Raw genomic sequence first — 24,448 nt, 5'->3', positions numbered from 1 at the left:
AGGTTCCGTCCAACTACTGACGGTTGCCCCCGCTATGAATCTGTTCAAATGATCATCTGGGTCGGATATACCATCATATGTGCCTATGCTGGACATTTGTTTGGCACTTTTTGGGGCAATTGCCTCTACAATGTCCCTTGCAAATTTGGACGTTCCCGCATTTGCAACGTTTGGTCTGAACGTTTTGGAGAAGTCACGTGGACTTCCACCTGTGCTTTTTGGTTTGAAGGCTTGTCCAAAATGCGTTCTCGGTTGGGAGTCCGTTTCCTTACGCTTCCCTTTTGCCCTATGGCGAGGGTTCGCGTCGGAGTCGGATTCCTCCGAGTCATTGTCCAAGTATTCTTCGAATTCGTCGGCTTGTTGGACGGAACGCAAGCGTTCGTCCAACTCAGCTTGGAATTCCTTTTGACGTGCCTCCGCCCATGCCTTAACTTCATCGAGAGTTTGGCGGGGGAGTCTTGTTCGTTTTTCAAACTGGGTATCAGTGAATCCCAGTGGGCGATTATTTACTGCACTTGCCCCAGCTTGGGTAACTGGGGTAGTGTTCGTAAAATTTACTTCACTTGCCCCGGCTTGGGTAGCCGGGGTAGTGTTTGTAAAAACTGTGTTGCCGGTATTCCCCCCAGTAGCTGGGGTTGTGGTTACCGGAGTTTCTTTAACCATCTTAGAAGTTTGAAAAAACTGGAGAAAAATGTTCTAGCTTTGTCCCACGGATGGCGCCAATGAAGAAACACTAACCGGACCCCGGGCAGATTACTGGTAACCTGGGGGTTAGATAGATGTTTCCCACGAGGGGTTAGACCCAGAGAAGATGGTTCTTCTGATAACCAGCAAAATAGACACCGTGAACTTGTCACTGAGAAGGGGGGGGGGGGTTCCTCCTTGTGACCACCCTCCAGCGTGAGAATCAGACTAGATTGCTCTTTAAATATAAAAGTATATTAAGAGATTGCTAGAGCAGATATCAGGTATCATATGATGAGATATGTTCAGATCAGATGGTCATACCATTTGTGGTATTTATAGCCGAAGGTAGGTTTCCAAGGAGGTATGGCCGGCTGCAACAGTGTTCCTGTTCCACCAACAGTGGCCTACGCACGTGCCCTGCTTGTAGTTGGTGGGTAGGCAGCGGCTGATAATGACCAGGCCTGCTGTGTACTATTCCTTTTCCACCAACTGCCGGCTACGCACGTGGTATGGCAGTAGTTGGTGAGAAGGCAGTGGCTAATAGTGACACAGTACAGGAGCATGCTGCTCGCCATACTGTGGTCAATAAGCTGTCGTATCTTTAGTCAGATCTTTTTCCCATACCTCGTCAGGTACAGTACAGAAGATCTTCCTGTATCGTACGGACTGGCTTATTTGGGCGGGAGTATTCCCCCTCCCGCCCTTGTGCGGGATTGTTCCCTGCTTTGCTCATTCCTTCAGGTGACACTGAGTGATTGAGAGCTAAGTGTCTTGTGCGTGTAGCCTTGCTGCGCGGGTGGCCTTCCCTGATGGCTTGTATCCGAAGCTGCGGGAACAGGCGGAGTCCTTCACCATTGGGAGGCATTTCCTGCGGGAACAGCTTGCGTACTGCGCGTAAGGACGTCACGTCTCTGAGCATGGTTGGTCCTGCGGATCCAGTTGGTTTCTGCGCAGACGTTCCTCTTCAAGGTGAGTCTTGCGGGTCCAACTGGGCTCTGCTGGGACCTACCTCTTCAGTACTCTATACATATATTTTCTTTTGTTAATTGTGGTTTTGCTTATTTTCAGACATGTTGTGAGAGTGTTGAAGTTGTATCATCCGGACCATACAGTCCGTACAAATCACAACTTTCTCGTGAGTTCAACGACGAGGTAGTTTGTGTGAAGTTCTTCTATTCGACTTTTAATGTATTTATGTCTTATTAAGTTTATGAACTTCTAACAAACAAGTTATTTATGTTGTGTAGATCCGTCGTATAGAGAAGAAAAGAAAAAGAATCAGAGCCTTGCTAGAATGGAAATGAAATGACGTTGTCAAAATCTTACGGTTAACATATTTATATTATTGAATTATGTAGTTACATTCTCGTGTTGATATTCCCGTTCACCGGACAGGAAAAAAACTAGTTATAATTAGACAAAGTAGAGGATAGATAATGAAAACATACAAACATATATACACCCTTTGTATTCAGTTAGAGATGAGCAAATGGTATTAAGTACTGGTATCGAATCGGTACCAATTTTTTTAGAAAATCGGAATCGAGAAATTTAGGATCCGTAACGGTAACAATATTTACCAAATTTTGCCTACAGCACCGATACCAAGTTTTTAGAAAATTCGAGCTCATCCCTAAATTCAGTAATGCAATCAAATTCTTAAAACATTCTCTGGCTTGATTTTTATAAAGAAAATGTAGTCAAGGGGGTAATTATAAAATAAGACTTGTGTACATATAATATATTGTTATATTGTTGACGTAATATGACCACAAGATAACTTCTGTTGCACACACATACTATGCTTTAAGGGTACACGCCAAGTATATTTATTGGTAACAAACTTAATTATGGACAAAATGAAAACCTGAATATTAAGGTTATCACGTATGTGTTTTATATCAAATTAATTTAAGCAACATGGCATACTGGCATATGTAAGTATATGTAAACAAGAATAAGTTCGGTTAAAAAACGACTCGTATTAGTTTAGTGTGACGTTAACGAGAATAAAATAACTTTAGATGTCGTACTTTAACACAATTACTCATAAAAGGATCTTTTAGTTATATTCTACATATCTTAATTTTTAACGAGCTAGCATATATGCAAACGCTCAAAAGAAAGAATAGCTAGCTGCAGGGCAAATTCGGACATTTCAGATGCCCCAAGCAAGTACTAAAAAATAGGATTCATGCTCCTGTATATAGAAACAAAATTTCAAAGATTGACGATGAATGTGATAACAAAACAAAGTTAAACGAACGTGATAACTTTGCGCCCCACATCGGAACATGCCCTAAGAGGTCGTCAAACCGCGACACACCTAAAAGACAGCTCTAGCTAGTTGAAAACACATACACAAGACTCGATATATACTATATTTTCCCATCAAAAAGTACATCAATTTCATATATATTATCGTTACAGGTACTCTCATAATCGTTTTCTTTTTTCTTTTTGTGTTTTTTGCTAATTAACTTCATCCAAACCACCAAACTTATTTTGGCCAGTGTTTAGGTTTGTAATCTCACCCTAAGTCCGGAACCTTCCATTACCACGTACACATCCAGATAGTAGACAACATGGTACAAGAATTTAGACAACTACAAGACAGAAAAATAAGTGGCAAAACAGGAAGTTGCCAACTAGATGTTTCAAATTAACCTAACTCGATACTTAAAAGATATTGTTTCGTAGTAAATCACCCTTTCTTTTCCCTCCACACCAAGCAACCAACCCTTAATAAGATGATGCTTTCTGTTCCTGGTTTTGCTCTTTCTTTGCTTGCACAAAACCTTAACCAAAACAGACACCCTTGGTATACATATATAACACAAACTTATTATTTAATTCAACATAAACACACACAAGAAGCAGACTGAAAAGGCGGCAGATCGATCATCCATGGCTTTCTCTTACAAGAACATCATCAACAGGTTTCTTACTTTCTTTAATTTCTTAAACTTCATGGCCTCTTAGTTTTTATCAACTGACATGTTTTAAGTCCCTCATGACAACTTTGACACACACACACACACACACACATAGTGCGTTTGTTTCAGAAAAAAATATTATCTTGAGAGCCGAAAGCATATGTACGTAGTGTTCAATTATAATGTTGAAATTAAAAAAAAAAAGGCTTATTATTGTCTCCTCTTCCTTTCTTAATTTGATTTCACCCTTTCTCTTGATTTGTTTAAAGTTTAAACAGTACGTATGTGCACACGCGAAGTATATGCTTGTATATGCATTTATACAAAATGCTACAATGCTATCCTTTTAAAAAAAGGTCTTAATTTCTATAATAAATAGTATATTTGTAATGAAATAGATATATATCCCACATATGAACATCCCTCAATATATAAGCTTGAATGTTATCACGATGTGAAGCATATTTGTCATCACCTTTAATTATAGTATATAAACTTATCTATATCTATAATCTATAATATATATAAACAAAGACATAAAAATCCTACGTGTCGCGATTTGGTCGCTCCCTCTTTTTTTGGAGTCACCAGATTTGCTTGATTTTTAAATGGAGGCTTCTCATGCATTTGACCCGAATTCATGGGTATGGGTCTTATCAAACCCAGATATTTTTAAATGAGTTATAACATCTCAATAAATTAAAAACTAATCTCTCAAATATTTAATATAAAAATCCTATAAAGTATGGATATACTAAAAATTAATATCTGATTTATTTAAAAAAGATATATATTATTTATAATTAAAAAATCAATTTTATAGTAAAAATAAACGGGTATTGAGTCTCATCAAACCTATATAACTTTTAAACCGTGTTATAACATATTATTTATTTGTGAAACAATTTATTATCAAACCATACGTATATTATTAACTTTCATTAAATAAAAAAATTCAAAAAAATAAATAAATATTAAAAACAAATAATATAAAACAACCTTCGTAATACGGGGGATAAAAACTAGTTAAAGTTATATAGATAAACTAAAAGGTAAAATTTTAGTATATATCCGCCTATGAAAGGTTTTATACCATTGACCAAGTCAAATCCATAGCTAAAATCGTTCGATATATGCAACCCCTTAATAAAATGATAGTAGCCATTAATAGGAATGAAAATAATAATGCTAATTTAGCTAGTTTCATCGTTTGTAATGCAATTATTAATTAATTTTTATATATTAAATTATACTTAAAAATATATATATATACCACAAAATTAAGAATTTTATCATCTTTTATTTGAGTATAGTATTTTTATAAACGTGTTTTTACAATGTTATTACAACAATATGTCTAAACCAGTTGCAATGGTGTATTAACTTGTTACAATGATATAAGAGGGGAAGACGTACTCATGGGTATTACCAATACATTGGTCAATAATGTAATGCCACCTCATTTTTACCATTAACTACCCAAAAACCATGAACTTACAGGCATCACCTACCCACAAGTACCCTAGAACTTCATTAATTAATTTTAATTTTCAATGGCCAATAATGAATTAATGTTGTGTGGCAAACCTTTGCCATGAAATGAAGTCATGCACCTTACCCACATGGGATGGGATGGTGTTGCCATATGTTTTATAAGTCATACACCCTACCCATACGGGTGCCCCTTTCCCTCTAACAAATGATGATGTTACAATGATACGTTTAAATATATGATTACGACAAATGATGATGTTACAATGATAGGTTTAAATATATGATTACGTTGGTGCATTTAAATCATCATTATGATATGCATACAACACTTTTGGTAGTTGTACATGTCACATCTTGATGAGTTGGTTCTACCTCTTTCATATAAACTGACCTTATTGGCACAAGTGTTTTTATGATTGGTTTTATATTGTTAAAAGTTGTAATGTTTTATACTTCATTTGGAACGAAATTAAAATTGTTAAAAGTTTTGATATCCAGATTGTTTGTGTTACAGTTGCAGTGGGTGCACCCATGGTTCGAACCCATCACGTTTGTTTCTACGGACACAAAGGCCATTAAATTCGCTTGGACCCAACCCGAACAACCCGACAAACAAAATAAACCGGGTCCAGATCCCCAATGCAACTCATCACCCCTCCTCTTACGGTACCTACTTTTTCATATCAACTTTTAGTGGATCAAATTTCTTATTTTGTCATAAATACTAAAGACTTTTTTTTTTAAGTTTATTTATTTATTCTTTTTTACAGTTGCTTCTTTGGCTGCTTTCGCGATGCTCACCCGAGGCGTCGCAAATGACGTTCTAACCGTCGGTAAAGAACTCCGTTCACTCGCTGATGAATTCATCCCGCGAGAGTACCAGGACTACTACCTCCATGAAATGAAAAGGCTTCTTGTTAACAAAGACACCGAATTCACAATTATCATAGACGAACACCAACCTCGATCGAACTCCCCCGACCAAATGTTCAAGGCTGTCGGGACATATTTAGCGACCAAAGTGAACGAATCATGCGTTCTGAAGCTTAACGTGTGCAAAACCAAGGAAGCTTTAGCCGTTACAATAAACGAAAACGAAGAGATCGTCGATGAATATGATGGGGTTCAAGTGAAATGGAGATTGGTGACAAAAACCGAACCCGGGGAGCTAGAATTGGGCCCTAAACGCTACGAGTTAACGTTTCACAATCGACATAGATACGGGATACTCGAGTCATACTTACCGTACATTGTGGATAGGGCTAATGAAATTACAGCCGGTGAAAGTGGGTTAAAGCTTCATATGATTGACAACGGGTACACCAAACCGAAAACCGTCATTCTTGATAACCCGATGACATTCAATACCCTAGCAATCGAGCCCGAGCTAAAGAAGTTAATTATTGAAGATTTGAATAGTTTTAGAAACGGTAAGGAATATTATAAGCGAATCGGTAAGGCGTGGAAACGCGGGTATTTAATCTATGGGCCTTCGGGCACAGGCAAATCGAGCTTGATCGCCTCGATAGCTAATTACTTAAACTATGATATATACGATATTGACCTCACATCGGTCGAATCCGACTCACAGCTTAAAAGTATATTACTATACATGCCAAGCAAATCAATACTCGTGTTTGAAGATTTTGATCAACTTCATAACCCGACAGATGGCGATAACCTGTCGCGAAAAGCGTCCTTTACGCGGGTCTTGAATCTTATGGATGGGATTTGGTCTTGTTGTGGGGAAGAACGGATATTTGTGTTCACAACTAAATGTATAGATGAACTTGACCCGACACTCCTTCGACCGGGTCGAATGGACATGCATATTCAAATGTCATATTGCACATTTAATGCATTCAAACAACTGGCTTTCAATTATTTGGATGTTGAAGAACACAAACTTTTTGGGCAGATTGAAGAGTTGTTGCAAGCTGTAAATGTGACACCCGCTGATGTTGCGGGCGAGCTTATGAAGTGTAGGAAAGATCCAACAATGTCGCTCGAGAAGCTTATTGTTTACCTCGAGAACAAAACCAGCTTGTGAGCCGTGGCTCGAGCCCGATTAGGCATGATCGAAGCTGTGCTACGTAAATAGAGACTATATATGGTTAGCTATGCAATGTACAAAAGGTAACATTATTTTTAGAATGAATTGGTATAGTTAAGGATTTTTATTATTTAGGTGATAAGATTGTATGTTTTTTAATATTACATCTCTTATATTTGTTTGATTTAATTATCCTTTTGTTTTATTCAATTATTTGTTTACATAGTCAAGTAGTCAATAGTACAATTTCTAATAGTGTAATGTTTTCTATGATGTCAGAAAGTGCTAATATGTAGTTTACTAGAGACCATAGCTTACAAAGACAAAGATTATGTCTTTTTCTTGTACTATTTGTATAGGTCCAATTCTGGTCTCCTCTGTTTTTTTTAATTAAAAAAAGATTTAATGCATGCACATGTTTACACACCCTACGTTATGGCCCATGAGTCATGTTAGCATCTTCGAATTAAAATCAACACCTATCCTCACCTGATGAATTGTTCTTTCCATCTTTATATATCATGAACATTTAATATAATCTTTCATAACACTTACATGAATGTCACAACGGCTGTTCACTTATTCATGTGACTTTGAGTCTATAATGAATTAATTTTTTTAAAAGAGCAAAATAAACCAATTGAAGTATATAAACTATAATACACATTTCACTTGTTTCAAAATTCTTTAAACAACTTACCCGCCATCACCTTTATCTTCATGTTGGCTCCATATTCTGGTGGGGATGAATCAATAAGTATTTATCGTCTTATGCACATTGTGTTTGTCGGATAATATCTTATGAATTATAATGTTTGACCGACAGTTCCAATGTTTCTTGACACGGGCATACTATTTCTTTCACACGATTGCCCTTTTTATAAATCTTGATTGTCGGCACAATCCTCACATTCTCGGTTTTTGCAATTACCGAGCTTTCTTCCACATCAACCTTGCAAGATAAAGGATTGAGAATTAGTATACATGTAAGTTTATTTCAAGATGGTGGAAAGTTTCAAAGACCCATTGTTCTTGTTTTTACCTTGAGAAATATTATGGACGGGTAGCGGGTGCATAATGTATCCAAAAACAGAGATGTGTTCTTGCATTGATGGTCGGATGATGATTTAAAAAGAACAACCGATGCTCCTGCGGTTTCCAAATAAAAAAGATTAAACATGAGTTTAAAGTAGGGATGGCAATCGTGTCGGGTTGACAGGTTGAACCAGTCAACCCAAACACCACCCGTACATTCATTCGTTTCAAGAACATCAACCCTAACCCAGACACACTCTTTAAAACATGTAATCCAAACACGACACATTTAATCCATTTATCTAAACGGGCCAAAAGGTTGTAATCAAGTTGAAAACATGTTTATTAAATGAAATCCAAAACCTACTTAAATTCGCATCATGTTTCGTGTTGTGTCGTACCCCCCCCCCCCCCCCCAGTTTTAACTTTTTAGTAATGAAATTCAAGAATGTAATGTGAATGACTAAACGAACCAGTGGATGAAATCACAGATTTAAACTGATCAAGACTCGTGACCGACTCAACTTCACCTCCAAATTGCATATTATACACTTCTTCACCAAGGGATTTCTTCAACGCAACTTGAGCATGAAACAAACATTCGGCTATCTCATTATCATCAGGAAGCTCTCTCCTCACCACTTCATAATCACTCACCGATTCAGCCCATCGATCAAGCTGTTAATTATATATTAACAGATTCAGAATCACATCATACAATATAATTTACCATGTCATGTTATACCTTACTATACGTCATAGCTCTACGAAGAAGGGCTTTTGTGTAATTTGGGTAAACAATAAGAGCTTGATTACAGTCATCAAGAGACAGTTCCATCTGTCCCAACTTAAACCAACACGCGCCTCGATTGCAATAAAGAACCGGGTTCACAGGCTCAAGCCCAATCCCTTCACTATAAGCCGAACAAGCTTCCATTAACTTTTCTGACTTGAACAGATCATCGCCACGAGATCGGGCTCTAACCACTGCTCTAATGTTTTGAACCAGAACCGCAATCTCCACATTTTGTGAGTCAATATTTCCTAATTTTTCAATGCTAGTAACTGCATCTTCAAATCTTTTAACCAAAATAAAGTTTGTGATCAGAAAATCAATTGACCGGTTCTGTCCTACGTGGTACAAACAAAGAGATATGATATTAGATACGCACCTTCCAAATGCCATGTCAACTTGAGCACGAACAAACAAAATGTACGCTTCAAAAGCCATCCCGAATAACTTTGGTTGTGAATACGAAACGCTGCAAGTTTCTCTAAACATAGGCATGCTTAGAAGGGTTGCATCAGCATCATTTAATCGCCAGAGCTTCAAGAATGCTTCCGCTTTACATGCATATAACTGTCGGTTTGATAAAAACACATTCACGAAACGAGTCAAAACGGATGTTTTCGATACATATCAGTCATGTTGACCAACATTCGGGTTATGTCAAAAATTTAACAGTTCATCATGAAATGGGCCGAAGTGCCTCTAATTACAATAACGTCGTTAGAGGCAATATACGGCCCATTTTTACCTGGGGACAAGAATTGGCTCCAGAAGCCATTGCTGCATCACATTCTCTTATAACACCAACCCAATCCCGAATCGTTCTACACGTGGTGCACTTATTTAAGTGATTTTCGACCAACTGCAACCTTTTGAGCTCGTTTTGATCCAGTTGGCACCCGGGAAAACAAATATGTTTTCTGGCATTTTCCACCTGCCCTAAACTGTCATTAATTATACAAATCAAATTTGCTTTAAGCTCATAATGAAGAATAAAGCAAACAAAATTCAGAGTTCAACAGCCCGTTTGACCTGAATATTTTTTTATCGTTTTCATATTTAATACTTGAAATTTACATTTTACAACTAAAAAATAAATAAATAAATTATATACAACACTTACATTTCAATTATAAAATAGTATCTTAATTTTCTTTTTAATTTTAAATTTTAACATAAAATAACCAACATATTTAATTTATTGCACAAAAAACAAAACTAAAATAATAATTATAATAATAATAAGATATAAATAGGTTAAACTCTTAATTTCCTTTTCAATTTAAATTTTAAATTAAGATACCCAGCAATTTTAATTTATTACAAAAAAAACACATCTAAGAAAAAACATAATAATATATAAATAGCCAAATAGGTTAAACGGGTCAACCGCAAACCCACCGGGTTAACCCGTACCTGACCCGTTTAGCTTAACGGGTTTTCGGGTTCAACTCAAAACTGACACACACCCGTTTATATTAAACCCAACCACGAATTTCTTGTCAGAAATTGACGACACCAGAGTAAAAGACAAGAATGATTGATCAAAAAGATAGATAACTTTATGTTGAATAATAATAATAATAATAATAATAATTGTCACCTAATAAAAAGTGATCCTAAGTGCCGGTGAGCCCTCTTGTACCCACAATCCAACTTAATAGCTTCATCACATTCTTTCACAGCCTCAGTCAACCTGGTCAAACACACCAACGCCGCCGCACGGTTACACCGGTAAGTCGGATTCTCCGGCGACATCGCCACCGCACGATCATAACAACCCAACGCCTCATAATATTCACCCATTTTATAATGCTGGTTTCCCACCCTATTCAATTCTCTACAATCCAAATTCACACCAACACTTTCTCCGGCGGGTTTTCCGGCGGATCCTCGCCGGAGTATGCTGCCGTGGCCGTAATTACAAGTCCCGGAACTCAACACGTCCGGTTTTGCACTCCGGGTCGTCATCATACCCGGTTTAAGAGTCCGACCCGACGGACAAATGTTGCCGGTTGGAAGAACGTGTACGGACGGAGAAGTAACGGTTGTTTTACTGGAACTGGACCGGGTCCGGGTTAGGGTCGGACCCGGTTTTTTATCCAGTGGGTAGCTGTTGACGGAAATCTCGCCGGAGTTTGATTTTTTTGAACCGGGTCCGGGTTGAGTTTGGGTTTGGGTCCGACCCGGTTTTGACCCGGATGAGCTGGAAGCGGAGCTAGTAGTAGTTGGTGTTGGTGCATGTTGTAAAGGTGAGACCGGTGAACCCAAGTTGAGTTGACGGAAGTCCGGTTTGTTTAAACCTGTTTCCGACATGGGTTTAGTGTGTGTATGTATGTATGTGTGTGTGTGTTCAGATTGATGAAAGTAGAACAATAATAATAATAATAATAATAGTAAGTTATAATAATATAATATTATGTTTTGTTTATATATAGAGCAGAGCCTTTATTACATTGACAATGAAAGAACGAATGTGTATTGAATTTGGCGTGTAAAACTGAGGGCTAAAAAGTTAATGATTCAAGAAAAAGTAAAGTTTTGAGTGGTTTGATGATGTTAAGTTATAAAATCGCCTGTGGAAAGATGAGGAAAGTGACCGGACATAAGTGGAGTTTATTATGTGAAGCGGTTTGAGGCAGAACTCAGAAGATAAAGGAAATGAAAGATGATGCAATCAGGAATTTAGATAACTCTGTCTGGACAGACACAGATACACCATGTTTACGCCCAACATATGTCCTCTATACATATTTGAAAATAAGAATGTTTCTTTTATCCTCTGTTTCACGGTTTGGAGATGAAATCAATAAATAGGATGAATGAATGAATGTACGGAGAATTCCCAAAATAGTCTAAAACATGAGTGAGAGACCCAAAATAGTTCAAAACTTGTTAAAATTCCTAAAATAGTAAGGAAACATTGGTATTCGTGACGTTAGATTTGATTAACCACTCACAGTTTGATAAGTGTAAAGGTAGCGTGAAAGTTTCAATGAAATCTGTCTTCGCCGAGAGTTTTCAACCCAAAATCATTTTCTCATAAATTCATCTCATCCGAGGCATTTAAGGATAATTTCGTCTTTTTTTTTTGCATAAAAAGAAGAGTTGTCAGAAAAGATGAATTTTGTTATAAATTATTTAAATATGATAGTTTTTAGATGATAGTTATCTTTTTTTGCATAAAAAGAATAGTCGTCTATAAAACTTTTTTGAAAATCATATCCACCACCCACTACCGCCATTCACCACCACCACCCACCACCACCATCCACCACCGCCACCCACCGCCATCATCCACCACCACCACCACCACCACCATTCACATCCACCACCCACCGCCATTATCAACCATTCACCACCACCACCCAACGCCATCATCCACCACCACCACCCACCACCATCATCCACCACCCACCGCCATCATCCACCACCACCCACCACATTCTTAGCACTTGCCATATTTTTAAAACTTTTATGAAAATCATCTGAAGAGATTAAATTCATTGGGAAATTATTGTTTTTTTAAAGTTTTTTGAAAATCATCTAACATGACTAATTTCATTGGAAAAGTATCGTTTTTTCAACTTTTTTGAAATTTCTCGTAAGAGACTAAATTCACCTGAAATGCATCGGAGGAGATGAATTTATGAGAAAATGATTTTGAATTGAAAACTCTCGGCGAAGACAGATTTCGTTGAAACTTTCACGTTACCTTTGCATCAAACTGTGAGTGGTTAATCAAATCTCACATCACGAATACCAATGTCACGCTGCAGATAGGTTTACATGGACTATTTTGGGAATTTTAACAACTTCTGGACTATTTTTTATTTCTCTCTCATGTTTTGGACTATTTTGGGAATTCTCCCAGGAATATATATATACAGTAGAAACTCGATAAATTAATATTCGATTATTTAATAAACTCTCTAAGATAATATTTTTTGCCGGTCCCGACTCGGGGATAAGGTGCTAAATTATTAATTCGCTAAAATTGTAAGATAATACATCTTTGATAATTTCTTTCGATCCCATATAAAATATAAATTAATAATTCCTTATATATAGCATATTACATGAATGATTTATGAAGGTTTCTTGAAAAATGACTCAATTGTCTTTTGTTTTTTGTTGAAATCAATTTCCCCTTGAATCTCGTCTCTAATTTTCCTTAGCATGGTAAGAACTTCTGGTGTTGTTTTCTCATAGCTCAACAAGAAATTGTTCAGTGTGATTGCCGCTTTAATAGCTTCGTTTCGCGAAGGGGGCTCCATTGTAGAACTTTCATCATCTTCTTCATCTTTATTAATTCCAATAACGCTTTCAATGACATTCCCGTTGATTATGGTCGTTCATTTGATATACATGCATTGTATACAATAATTAAGTGGAAGCTTGAAAGGTGTTTGTAAAACTAAGTATTCTACTATAAATTAATAAAATATTAATTAATATATAAATTAGTAATTATTAATTTATCGATTAATTAATAACTCTTTTAATTAATAAATTTTGGTGGTTCAAGTGTATTATTTTATAGAGTTTCTACCGTATATATATATGACCACTTATTTAAATTAGCTATATGCACTTTGGTAAGTTAAATAAGGTAAAGGCTTTAGGCGTCAAGTGTTATAGGGCTTCAATCTTAAATAGAGGTTACGTGTTATGGACAGACAGAAATTAGGGCCGGCTCCGAGAAGACGAACATTTTTTGGGTCAAAGGTGAAATTGTTTTTGGGGGCCTTACGTAAAATGAACATTTTGTTGGGTTTAAACAATTTAATTTTAAGTGAGCTTACTTGGTTATGATTTGAGTTGTGTAAAAAGCTTTTGTATAAAAATAAACTTAAAAATGTCTCAAATAATAGTAGTACCCACAACATCTTGGTTAGATGTCATACATCTTTGCCACTAGACCAAGCTAGTGTTTATGTAATTGTGTTGAAACATTGATTATACATATTTTTTTCATAAAAATACATATAATTCTTTTTAAATAAAAATTCGGACCTACTGGGGTGTCGGCCTGTGGTCGTCGACTACCCCAGCCACACTCGGGTCGGCCTTAACAGAGACACACCATGCTTTAGGTGTCAAGTGCCACGAGTTCGGACGGACGGAGCCCCTAGCGGTCTACCTATTGAGGGATTCCCCAGATAAAACCGAACCCCCACGCCCGCCAAACGGCACGACGGCGAGGAACCGGGTGAGATCAGAACTCAAACCTTGCCAAGCCAGGGTCATCCCTCATATCTCTCATATAAATTGGTGATAATGAGGTTTGAACCTCCTACCTCATACTAGTAAAGTGAGTGCTCTACCATTGAGCCACATCCAACTATATAATTATGGTAATACTTTGAATAATTGGCTGAAAGTTTAAAAACTGCAATATAACTTGTTGGCTATTCAAAAAAATAACTACAATACAACACAATCTACAAGACTAAAAACAAAATAGAAATAATAACGTGATAGTAGGCTAGTCACAAACTCCACATATTGACTCAAGTCACAAATTTGTTAGTTATACAGTTTGAGCAATCTTTACTAAATAATTTAGACATAATTACAAAATTTAAAATCAAATCAGTTATTTAGAATTGTAACATCCCGAATTTATATGAATAATACTAAAATATTATTTACGTTGTAAGAGTTAATTCGAGTAGTAGAAAAATAATAATAATATAGAAATAATGATAAAAGGATGGTAGGCCAAAATAGATTGAATTAGATCATGGACTTGGGGATGAAGATGGCCTAAGGTCCATGGGCTTAAGGAGTATAAATACCCTTTAAACCCTAAATCTTTTTCATCACCATCATTCTAAACCTTAGCCTACACCATAAAAAACGCACACTTAAGCCAAACACTTTCTACATTATTCTAATCAACGATCCAAGAGCAATCGAAGGTAAGAAATCATTTATCTCAGCTGACCCAACATTTCAGAACCCGACACCGTAGTCCCGGGATGCCGAATGAGCCGTTGAAATCTAGATCTAGCTTTAATCGGGTGTTTAATCAATCAAAAATGTGCTTAAAAGCCACCTTTGCTTGGATCTGGACACCCCGAAGCTAACAGGGTTATAAACAATAAAAATCCGGCCAACCATGGTGGTTAACGACAGCTGATGGTGCTGGAATCACTGAAAAACCACCTTGTTGTCAGGGGTGCTGCCCCGGACCCCCGTTAGCTAGGGGTTTCATTAACATAGAAATGTGATATAATTAGGAGTAGTTAAGTAATATTTGTTAATTGCTACACGCTAGTCATGCCCAGCTGAGAAGAGGTGTGGCCATAAACTCAAGAAAGAAACAGGACACACGTGAGTTTCTAGCCACATCTCCTTGTTATGCGTTCGGGGCTATGTGCATACTCAATGTGATTAGTTAATACATTTACCTTAAGTGGTAAGTGTATGTTATATGACTGTGTATGAATGATATATGTATAAGGTTGAGAGTATGTATGAAAGTATACAATAAAATGTATATGCAAAGAAATGTATGTATGGTTGTATGGAAAAAAGGGATCAGGCCCTAATAATATCTGAGACAGAAGGGACCAGACCCGAATAATATCTTAGACAGAAGGGACCAGACCCAAATAATATCTTAGATGGTAAAGATAGTTATGCATGTAGTATGAAAAATGTATGTATGAATGTATTTATGTACGAAAGAAAAGTAAACATGTAAAGTATATAATATGTATCTTCATATGCGTATATGTAAGTAAGTGTATGAAATGTATGATTGCCTGATTAACTAGAACTCATTGAGCGTAGCTGACTTTTAGTATGCACACATGTAACTAGATTAATGTAAGGCCCCGTTACCGGTGCCTCACATTGAACGTTGGATTTACTCATAAACGCAATTCTAAATATCATAGTTAATTAAAAATTTCGCGGAATATATTAACTTCAACCATAATATATTACATAACTTTCAAATATTGTTTTATCAAACATTCATAGTCATTTAAAAATAAAACCTAGTCTTTAAAACATCATAAAATTTCCTTGAGATGCCAGTATCTTCAATTCCATGCCATGTGTCCTCATCAAGCGAGCTGCCTCATCCTACTCACCTGCGTGCATACAAAAAGTCAGCTACGCTGAGTGAGTTCTAGTTAATCATATAACATACAATACATCCATACACATTCTTAGATAAGAACCCGAAGGTACATATATATACATAGTTCCTTACCTTTCTTCATACATTGATACAATCATACTTTCATTCTTTCCTTTTATACATACATATATACATATACTTCGTCCTATATACTTCGCAGATATTATTAGGGTCTGTTCCCTACATTCGCAGATATTATTAGGGTCTGTTCCCTACATTCGCGGATATTATTAGGGTCAGTTCCATACATTCGCGGATATTATTAGGGTTCGTTCCCTATATTCGCGGATATTATTAGGGTCTGTTCCCTATATTCGCATATATTATTAGGGTCCATTCCCTTTCTAACCATACCTTCCATACGTACATACATCATTTATATATCATATATATATATATATATATATCATATCTTTAAACTATCCCTTGACGGTACATGCAATATCCAAAGATCGTGCATACATCGTCAAGCATTCATTCATACATAAATCATGTAAGGCATACACTTACCACTTAAGGTAAGTGTATTAACAGCCCCAAAAACATAAAAAGGAATGGGGGCTAGAAACTCACCTGAATGCGGTTACGTTCACCCGTTAATGGTTATCCCTTTCTTTAGTTGTGCGCGACTAACTGTATAACAATTACATGTATCAATTAACTATACCCATATCGCGTTTCTTGTCTAATTATAACTCTCAACGAATGGAGGTCTGGGGCCAGCGCCCCAGGCAGCAGAGTTCTAGGGCCGGCATCCCCTAGCGGGGTTCAAGGGGCAGAGCCCCTGGCTGGATTTTAAATTATTATCTACTTCGCCCACTCATTCGCTATAACGATTTAAGCCTAATTCGTTATCTGAACATAGCCTGATTCATGGCCTAATTCGTTATCAGAACATGGCCTAATTCGTTATCTGGACATGGCCTAATTCGTTATCAGAACATGGCCTGATTCGTTATCTTAACTTATCGAATTGGTGAGTTACGAATCACCTGATTCGTTATCTTAATCATAACGAATTGATGAGTAACGAATCACCTGATTCATTATCTTAATCATAACGAATTGGTGAGTAATGAATCACCAGATTCGTTACCTTATCATAGCGAATTGGGCACATAACGAATGACCTGATTCGTTTGTCATAACGAATTAGCATATGTTCTTATCAAGACCTTGACTTAGGGTCAAAGTCAAAATCAGTAAGAACACATAACAGTCAACAGGTATAGGATTTCCAATTAATCCTCATTTCGTGATGAAATAACACGAATTTGGTGTCAATGGACTCGTAATACCAGCGCCAACAAACCCCAATCCATCAATAATCCAAATATTACGTTTTACATGGTGCGATTTATACATATATACCTACGGCTCATTTACCCTCGATTAACCTATCAAATGTTGATGGATTGCACTATGAATTAGTTCGTTTGATTCGTTTTCACCATATTCATATAAATCTAGGATTACTTAAACGAATCCGAACATAAACGAACGAGTTTCCGTTATAAATGTACCTTAAACGAGTCGGTTTACGAACACGATCTAGTCTTGATGTTGTTTAGGTTCATCACAACATTCTAGCACCAACGGGTTCAGGTTTCCACCTTCGGATCTTGGCTCGGGATATAGGATGGTGTTTGTGTGTGTTTTTCAAGGTGTATGCTATGGTGTAGAGATTGATGAAAATGAAAAGGATTAGGGTTTAAGGGGTATTTATACTCCCTTAAGCCCATGGACCTAAGGCCCATTCCATCTCTTATTCCATCTTCTAAAGTCCAAGCCCGCCCTCTAATAGTTTATTATCTAAACCGATGCACGACACATTATTGAATAAACGAAATTTATTGTGATGTTTTAAGTAAGACAATTTGGATGTTACAATTAAAGGAGCTGGCTTGAGGATGCCACATGGTATGGACTGAGAGGCTGACATCTAAAAAATGAAGATATGATTTTTTAATTGTGATGTTTTAAGTAAGACAATTTGGATGTTTTAAACAAGAATGTTATGATTTTGTAATATATGGTTGAAGTTTTATATTCCACGAAAATTTTAATTCACTCTGATATTTAGAACAGTGTTTAATCCAACTTCAATGTAGGGCACCGAGACCGGGGCCTTACAAGAATACTTCTAAAAATTATGAAAATGTTTTTGATTTTGAAAACATTAAAATAGGGGATTTATTTTAGACATTAATTTTGACATTTATGGATAATTAAAAAATGGTCAAATATCAAAAGGTGGAAACGCTGATGAGATTAAAGATATGGAAACCTTTAAAGGTTTGTTGCAAGGTCGTTTAAAATCCGTATTTATAATGGGATTAAATTTGTTGTGAATACTAAGAATAAATTAAGGGTATTATATAAAAACATAAAAAAATAAATTTACATTTTATTATAAAGAATTTTTAATTTAATTTTTGTTTATTTACATTCAATGACTTTTTAGTTAGACATATTAAATCGAAACAATAGAGTTGTATTCAACTAATTTTACTAAATAATTTAGACATAATTACAAAATTTAAAATCAAATTGGTTACTTAAGAAACTTTAAGAAATTATGGAAAGATTTTGATTTTTGAAACATTAAAATGAGGGGTTTATTTTAAACATTAATTTTAGCATTTATGGATAACTAAAAAATGGTTAAATATAAAAATTGGAAACATTGATGAGCTTGATGTAACATCCCAAAATTTCGATCCAAATTTGGCGACTTATTATAATTGAAGGATCAAAATTATTCTTAAAATAAGTAATGGAAAAATTTTAATAAGGAAATAAAAAAATAAGAAAATATTCCATAGAGAAGTCCATCCCATATTAAGAAAATGAGAAAAAGAATTCATCATACATGGAAAGATGCAAGAAAGTGAAAGCATTACACATGGGTATAAATAAGGAAAATAAAACTCATCTCACATGGAAAGTAAGAAAGATTTTGAAACTTTTTATAAAGAGAGAAGTTTCCATAGTAATATTCTTTTATGCATAGCATGCACCCAGTGGTCCTAGCAGAGGGTGCGAAGCACCCGACACGCACGGTGTAAGTCCCGAATCTGGATCACTACAATTATGATATCAACAATCTAGGTGTTGATGCGGAATTCCAACACTAGATGATTCAAGAACACGAACACAAACACGTAACACACAAGAATTGCTTCAAAACACACGTATTATTATACGTCGGGTGCTTAAACACTATGATTACAACCACGTCTTGAACAACCTTAGACGGCCAACTTACAAGTGAATGAACAACCTAAAACCCTATACAATGCATTCTATATATAGGGTACTGAACACGCTAGCCCAACAATGACTAAAAGCCCACCGAGATCCAAAGGGATCTCGTCTTACATACGCAGCCCATTCAAAATAAACAAACTAAGTACAAACCAATCAACTAGGCCCAACAATCTCCCCTTGATTTGTAGCTTGGTCCCCAATCATGCTCCATATAATCAATGTCAGCGTCTTTCAAAGCACCTGCCTAAAATTTGCACCTGATAATATAGGCTGCCATGCTTGTGTATTCTTTTGCAGCCGCTTCAAAAATCGGGTCAGCAATTATCTGAAATGTACTGAGCGTCTTGATGTCTTTATCTCCAAGCTTTAGCAAATCTCTTGGATTAACAAATCAGTACTGCCCTTTGCCCTTCTGCAAACGTATAACAACGGAGGCAGTCTCGCTATCATACATCCAGAATCTCATGTTATTCAGAGTACCATCTAGAATAGCTTTAGGCACAGGAATATGGGTGACCTTGTTTGTAGCAGGCCACATAACGTTGACCATTGTCTTTCCTATCCTTGTATCCTTGACCCCCCTTAGCTTTCTTCAAAAAGGATTATGCAGTTGACATATTCGGAAAGCCTCGATCAACTTGACTTCTCAGAAAGTTCCAGAAATCTCTACCACGTTTATCACTAGTTGGATTGTGGAATGGAGAGTTTATCGGGTCACTGAGATCCACCTTAGTCCAAGATCCAAAATCTTTCATCTTCTTATAGTACTCAGTGGTCCCGGACTTCCGTTTAACCCACCACATGTTCTTTTCAGCGTCAAAACCCCATGACACTACACCAGAGCGATCTCCATATTTATCTGAAAATTCCTTTGGAAAGGTGACGACAAACCTGTCTGGGTGATCGGATGACTCAACATTTTGATTGGAGTTTTTCATCACCATTAACTTCTTCTGAACTCTGTCCGACTTCTCTGTGGTAATCGGAGGTGCAGAAATATACTGTTTTAGCATCTCAGATTCATCTATGTTTTCAACTGGACGAACAGTAGAGCCACCCCCTTGATCAACGTTGGGCATCTTTGAAGTTACATCATTACTGTTTTTGAATTCATCTCCAAACTTCTGAACAAGTTTTTGTTGTCTATATAAATGCAGTTAGTTCTCCCATGTTGGACTGAAGCTCTTTAATCTTGGAATCTTTATCAGTGTTACTGGCTTCACACACACTTAGTCTCTTTTTGTGTGCCGAGTATCGTAGTGTGTGCCAAGCTCTGAGGTTCCGACAGTTTAAGCCCAGTACACGACGTAGAGTAGAAGTACTGCTCGTAAAAGCTTAGATATATATAAACTCCGAATACCCCGCGTAAGGTAGGAGTTTTGCCTAAGTCATTATTTTATTATTATATTATATGGCTTAGACCATATTCAGGGGTATAACCCAACCCTTGATCATAATTATGTTTGCATAATCTTTAAACATACAAAGGATTAGAGTAATGTTTTTTTGAAAATTAAGAAACACAAACTTTTTCATACATGACGATATAATCAAAATCAGTGGCGGAGTCACTGTTATAACCACCGGGTTCGGCCGAACCCGGTCCTTTTTCGGTTTTACATATAACCTATGCTGTTGAATTAACGAGCGAACCCATTCTTTTTGGGCGAGCGAACCCATTATCGTTTTATAAAAAATATATTTGAACTCATTTATTATAAAAAGTTTAGTTAATAAACAAATAAAAGCATCAGCCATCGACTCGGCAACCGGTCAACTTTTTTCTTCGCCGTTCGCCTAAGGTTTCAACCATCGCCAACAACCAATACATGTTTGTCTATCGTTTGAGAAGGGTTTTTCTTCAATGAAGCATGTGAAGTCGGATTTGCATAATCATTTGGGTGACGATTATATAAATGATGCTTGTATTTGTTGGATTGAGAATGAGTTCTTTTTCAAAGTCGCGATTGAAGAAATTTTTCAAAACATGAAAACACGTAAGGAAAAATTATAATATGCAGTATCTTTATATTTAATGACTTTGTATTTTATTGAATGCTAACGATATTTTTTTTTATGATAGTGATATTGCATTTTATTTATCTAATCGAATGATCAACCCAGCCCGACCCTACCCGACCCATTCGGGCGCGAAAACTTCACCGGAATAAAAATTCAAGCATCGTAAAAATTCCGAACCCATAGGAAAACATTTATGGCTCCGCCACTGGTCAAAATATAGTTTCTTCACGGTTAAGAAACATAACATTTTGTATACAAGGAATATAGTTAAAACATTGTTTCTTCATGATTAAGAAACATAAGATTTTACATACAAATGTAGCAGTCAATGAATGTTTCTTCTTCAAGAAGAAACATATTATAGATGTAAGAAGAAACTCAGCATGTGAGTGGTAAATAAACAGAAAGACTACATGGGTGTTTAATCATTTTGATGGCCGTCGTTCGAGTCATGCAAAAACCTAAATAACCTGAGCAGATAGGGTAAATAAGATATCGTATCCACCAGGAGTATGTGGTCAATGTAAGCGTGTAACAGATTTCTAATATTATAAAGTAATAGATTTTAGTGCTGATCACACAAGCAAATAAGTTGGTTTTAGTAAAGATTAAGCAAATTAACGAATTCAAGCAATTAACAAAGAAGACTCATCCATGGGGTTCAAGAATGCAATTAAACAGTTTCTCATGCAACCTAACAGATTAATTATCACAGACTGACTAAAGACTGATTAACGAGTTAAACCTTAGGCCCCAACAATCGCTAACACACGACACTGGTTATCAAACAGTCCCTGCCAGTGTGACTCAACTAAGGGCAATTGTGTGCTTCGTTGTATTCAAACTGGTTAAACAACTCTATGAGCAATTACTATAGCAACCGACAGACTAATCGTTCTGATCAGCGTAAACCTAAACCGATTGAATGCACAGCAATACTAAATATCAATACTCATAGATCAGTCAATAACAATTACAAATAGTATGTTCTTGGTTACAATCTGAATTAAATACAAAGTTTGCATCCCGGGAAGGAATCGGAGAGATTAGCCGAGCCTTGACATCGTGAGATCTTTGATATTATGGAGCATGTAGATGGTCTTGATACAATCTGGACTGATGGAATCACCTTATGCAAGCTCTGGAAATCGCCTCCTTTGATAAAAAAGAAGATAGGTCGTTTATGATAAAAAAAAATTGATATAAACCCTAACAGCCCGTCTGCACACCCCATCGCGATACGCGATGGGGCCTTCACTGGTCCATCACGTATCGCGATTGACCATTTGGTCAACTCTTCATTAAACACCCATCGCGATACGCGATGGGTCTCTAAACATGCCCATCGCGTACCGCGATGGGGCATGTCACTAGCAAACTTCATTTGTCTTCTCGTTTTGCGTGCTGGACATCCCGGGTCTTCAACACATGCATCAGCAGCGATGGGGCATGTCACTAGCAAACTTCATTTGTCTTCTCGTTTTGCGTGCTGGACATCCCGGGTCTTCAACACATGCATCAGCAGGTCCAAATTAGGTACTTTAACGCTTGTGACCTGAAATACAATAATACATATATGAAGTATTGAAGTTCCTACAATAAACGATAAAAACTGATAAATAAACGAACTAAAGCATATACAAATTAACAAACCATCACTAGTATTTATTGGATTGAGAATGAGTTCTTTTTCAAAGTCGCGATTGAAGATATTTTTCAAAACATGAAAACACGTAAGGAAAAATTATAATATGCAGTATCTTTATATTTAATGACTTTGTTTTTATTGAATTCTAACGATATATTTTTGTTATGATATTGATATAGCATTTTATTTATCGAATCGAATGATCATCCCAACCCGACCCATTCGGGCGCGAAAACTTTGACACCGGAAAAAAAAAATTCAAGCATCGTAATTTCCGAACCCATAGGAAAACTTTTATGGCTCCGCCACTGGTCAAAATATAGTTTCTTCACGGTTAAGAAACATAACATTTTATATACAAGGAATATAGTTAAAACATTGTTTCTTCATGATTAAGAAACATAAGATTTTACACACAAATGTAGCAGTCAATGAATGTTTCTTCTTCAAGAAGAAACATATTATAGATGTTTCTTCATGAAGAAGAAACTCAGCATGTGATTGGTAAATAAACAGAAAGACTACATGTCTACATATTTTATTCAAACAAATGATCAATCAAGGTTTAAAGCTATCAAAACCAGACTAAAGGTATGTAGCCGGATGAAGAGATGATAAGGATATTTATATAAACTTATTTTATTATAGGTTAATCATCATACATTCACAAAGGTTTTCAAACAAGATCACCACATCATTCAAAACAGACAATCACAGGTGAATACGTTAAACCTTTACAAACAGTCAAAACATATTTATACTCTATATGATGAATGTGTTGTTTATCTTAAAGAGCCAGTCAAGGTTTACATGAGATTACATGATCTCTAAAACGTTATAATACAAGATAGAAAATGAAAGCAACTCAGACCGATTACACATGTGTCTAGATCCATACATAACTGTCTAGCCTAAACAGTCAAAGGTTACGTGGCCGCGGGCTAACGGTCATAACTAGTTCTCCATTAAGGGCTACGTGGCTCGGGGAACACTTTTGTGTGTGTAGGGAAGTGGTACAAATCCCATAAACGAAATACTTTCTGCTGAGATCGTACAGAAAACTATATTTGTATTGTAACTGTGATTTAAATATCTTTAGAGTCAACGATTCACCAGCACATCGCTGACGTGTCGCACATCGCTGACGTGTTTTTTCCCACATTTCAGGGAAACAGATTAGTACATGTAGTAAGGAATTATAGTCATTCATGGAGTTAGATGCTCGTAAGGTAGAGATGGCTCGGTTTTAAATTATTAACATATTATAAACAAGATTTAAACATGATTTATAAATCAAACACTCAGGTATTTATTATCCGAGAAGTTTTCAAATAAATTATTATTTTATTATAACCAA

The 24,448-nt window shown here is 36.3% G+C and overlaps 2 protein-coding genes across 3 annotated transcripts; one reads left to right on the top strand and one right to left on the bottom strand.

Annotated features, from left to right (window-relative positions):
- The first annotated feature begins 3,510 nt into the window (after positions 1–3,510).
- LOC143583578 (AAA-ATPase At3g50940-like) lies at positions 3,511–7,194 on the top strand. The gene is made up of 3 exons (XM_077065854.1): positions 3,511–3,626; positions 5,638–5,783; positions 5,888–7,194. Exons 1-3 carry the CDS (start codon positions 3,595–3,597, stop codon positions 7,165–7,167), a joined length of 1,458 nt encoding a protein of 485 aa, XP_076921969.1. The 5' UTR covers positions 3,511–3,594; the 3' UTR covers positions 7,168–7,194.
- Positions 7,195–7,727: 533 nt separating this feature from the next.
- Positions 7,728–11,765, bottom strand: LOC143583572 (TPR repeat-containing thioredoxin TTL1-like). Of its 2 annotated transcripts, XM_077065850.1 has the most exons (7): positions 10,599–11,765; positions 9,744–9,939; positions 9,378–9,565; positions 8,951–9,284; positions 8,679–8,883; positions 8,213–8,319; positions 7,729–8,122 (listed from the first exon to the last, which is right to left on the bottom strand). In XM_077065850.1, the coding sequence occupies exons 1-7, from the start codon at positions 11,309–11,311 to the stop codon at positions 7,970–7,972; spliced, it is 1,896 nt and encodes a 631-aa protein (XP_076921965.1). In that variant the 5' UTR covers positions 11,312–11,765; the 3' UTR covers positions 7,729–7,969. The 2 variants fall into 2 exon arrangements, with proteins under 2 accessions (XP_076921964.1, XP_076921965.1); XM_077065849.1 differs by having other exon boundaries at positions 7,728–8,122; positions 8,951–9,565.
- Between the last annotated feature and the right edge of the window lie 12,683 nt (positions 11,766–24,448).

Source organism: Bidens hawaiensis, unplaced genomic scaffold (assembly GCF_021521415.1).
Source record: "Bidens hawaiensis isolate Kalapana, Puna unplaced genomic scaffold, B.hawaiensis_p1.1 tig00032459_1, whole genome shotgun sequence".
In the NCBI taxonomy this organism is placed as follows: domain Eukaryota; kingdom Viridiplantae; phylum Streptophyta; class Magnoliopsida; order Asterales; family Asteraceae; genus Bidens; species Bidens hawaiensis.
Note: the sequence above shows the minus strand (reverse complement) of the source record. Positions and strands in the feature narration are given on the sequence as shown.

What these genes read in the sequence shown, in the direction of transcription:
- LOC143583572 (XM_077065849.1), bottom strand. Translation starts at nt 11,311, where the DNA reads ATGTCGGAAACAGGTTTAAACAAACCGGACTTCCGTCAACTCAACTTG. An exon ending in GAGCCAATTCTTGTCCCCAG is followed by an intron (nt 9,566 to 9,743) that starts GTAAAAATGGGC and finishes TCAAACCGACAG; the next exon opens with TTATATGCATGTAAAGCGGA. An exon ending in CGTCCATAATATTTCTCAAG is followed by an intron (nt 8,123 to 8,212) that starts GTAAAAACAAGA and finishes TTATCTTGCAAG; the next exon opens with GTTGATGTGGAAGAAAGCTC.
- LOC143583578 (XM_077065854.1), top strand. Translation starts at nt 3,595, where the DNA reads ATGGCTTTCTCTTACAAGAACATCATCAACAG. An exon ending in TACAAGAACATCATCAACAG is followed by an intron (nt 3,627 to 5,637) that starts GTTTCTTACTTT and finishes TTACAGTTGCAG; the next exon opens with TGGGTGCACCCATGGTTCGA. An exon ending in TCATCACCCCTCCTCTTACG is followed by an intron (nt 5,784 to 5,887) that starts GTACCTACTTTT and finishes TCTTTTTTACAG; the next exon opens with TTGCTTCTTTGGCTGCTTTC.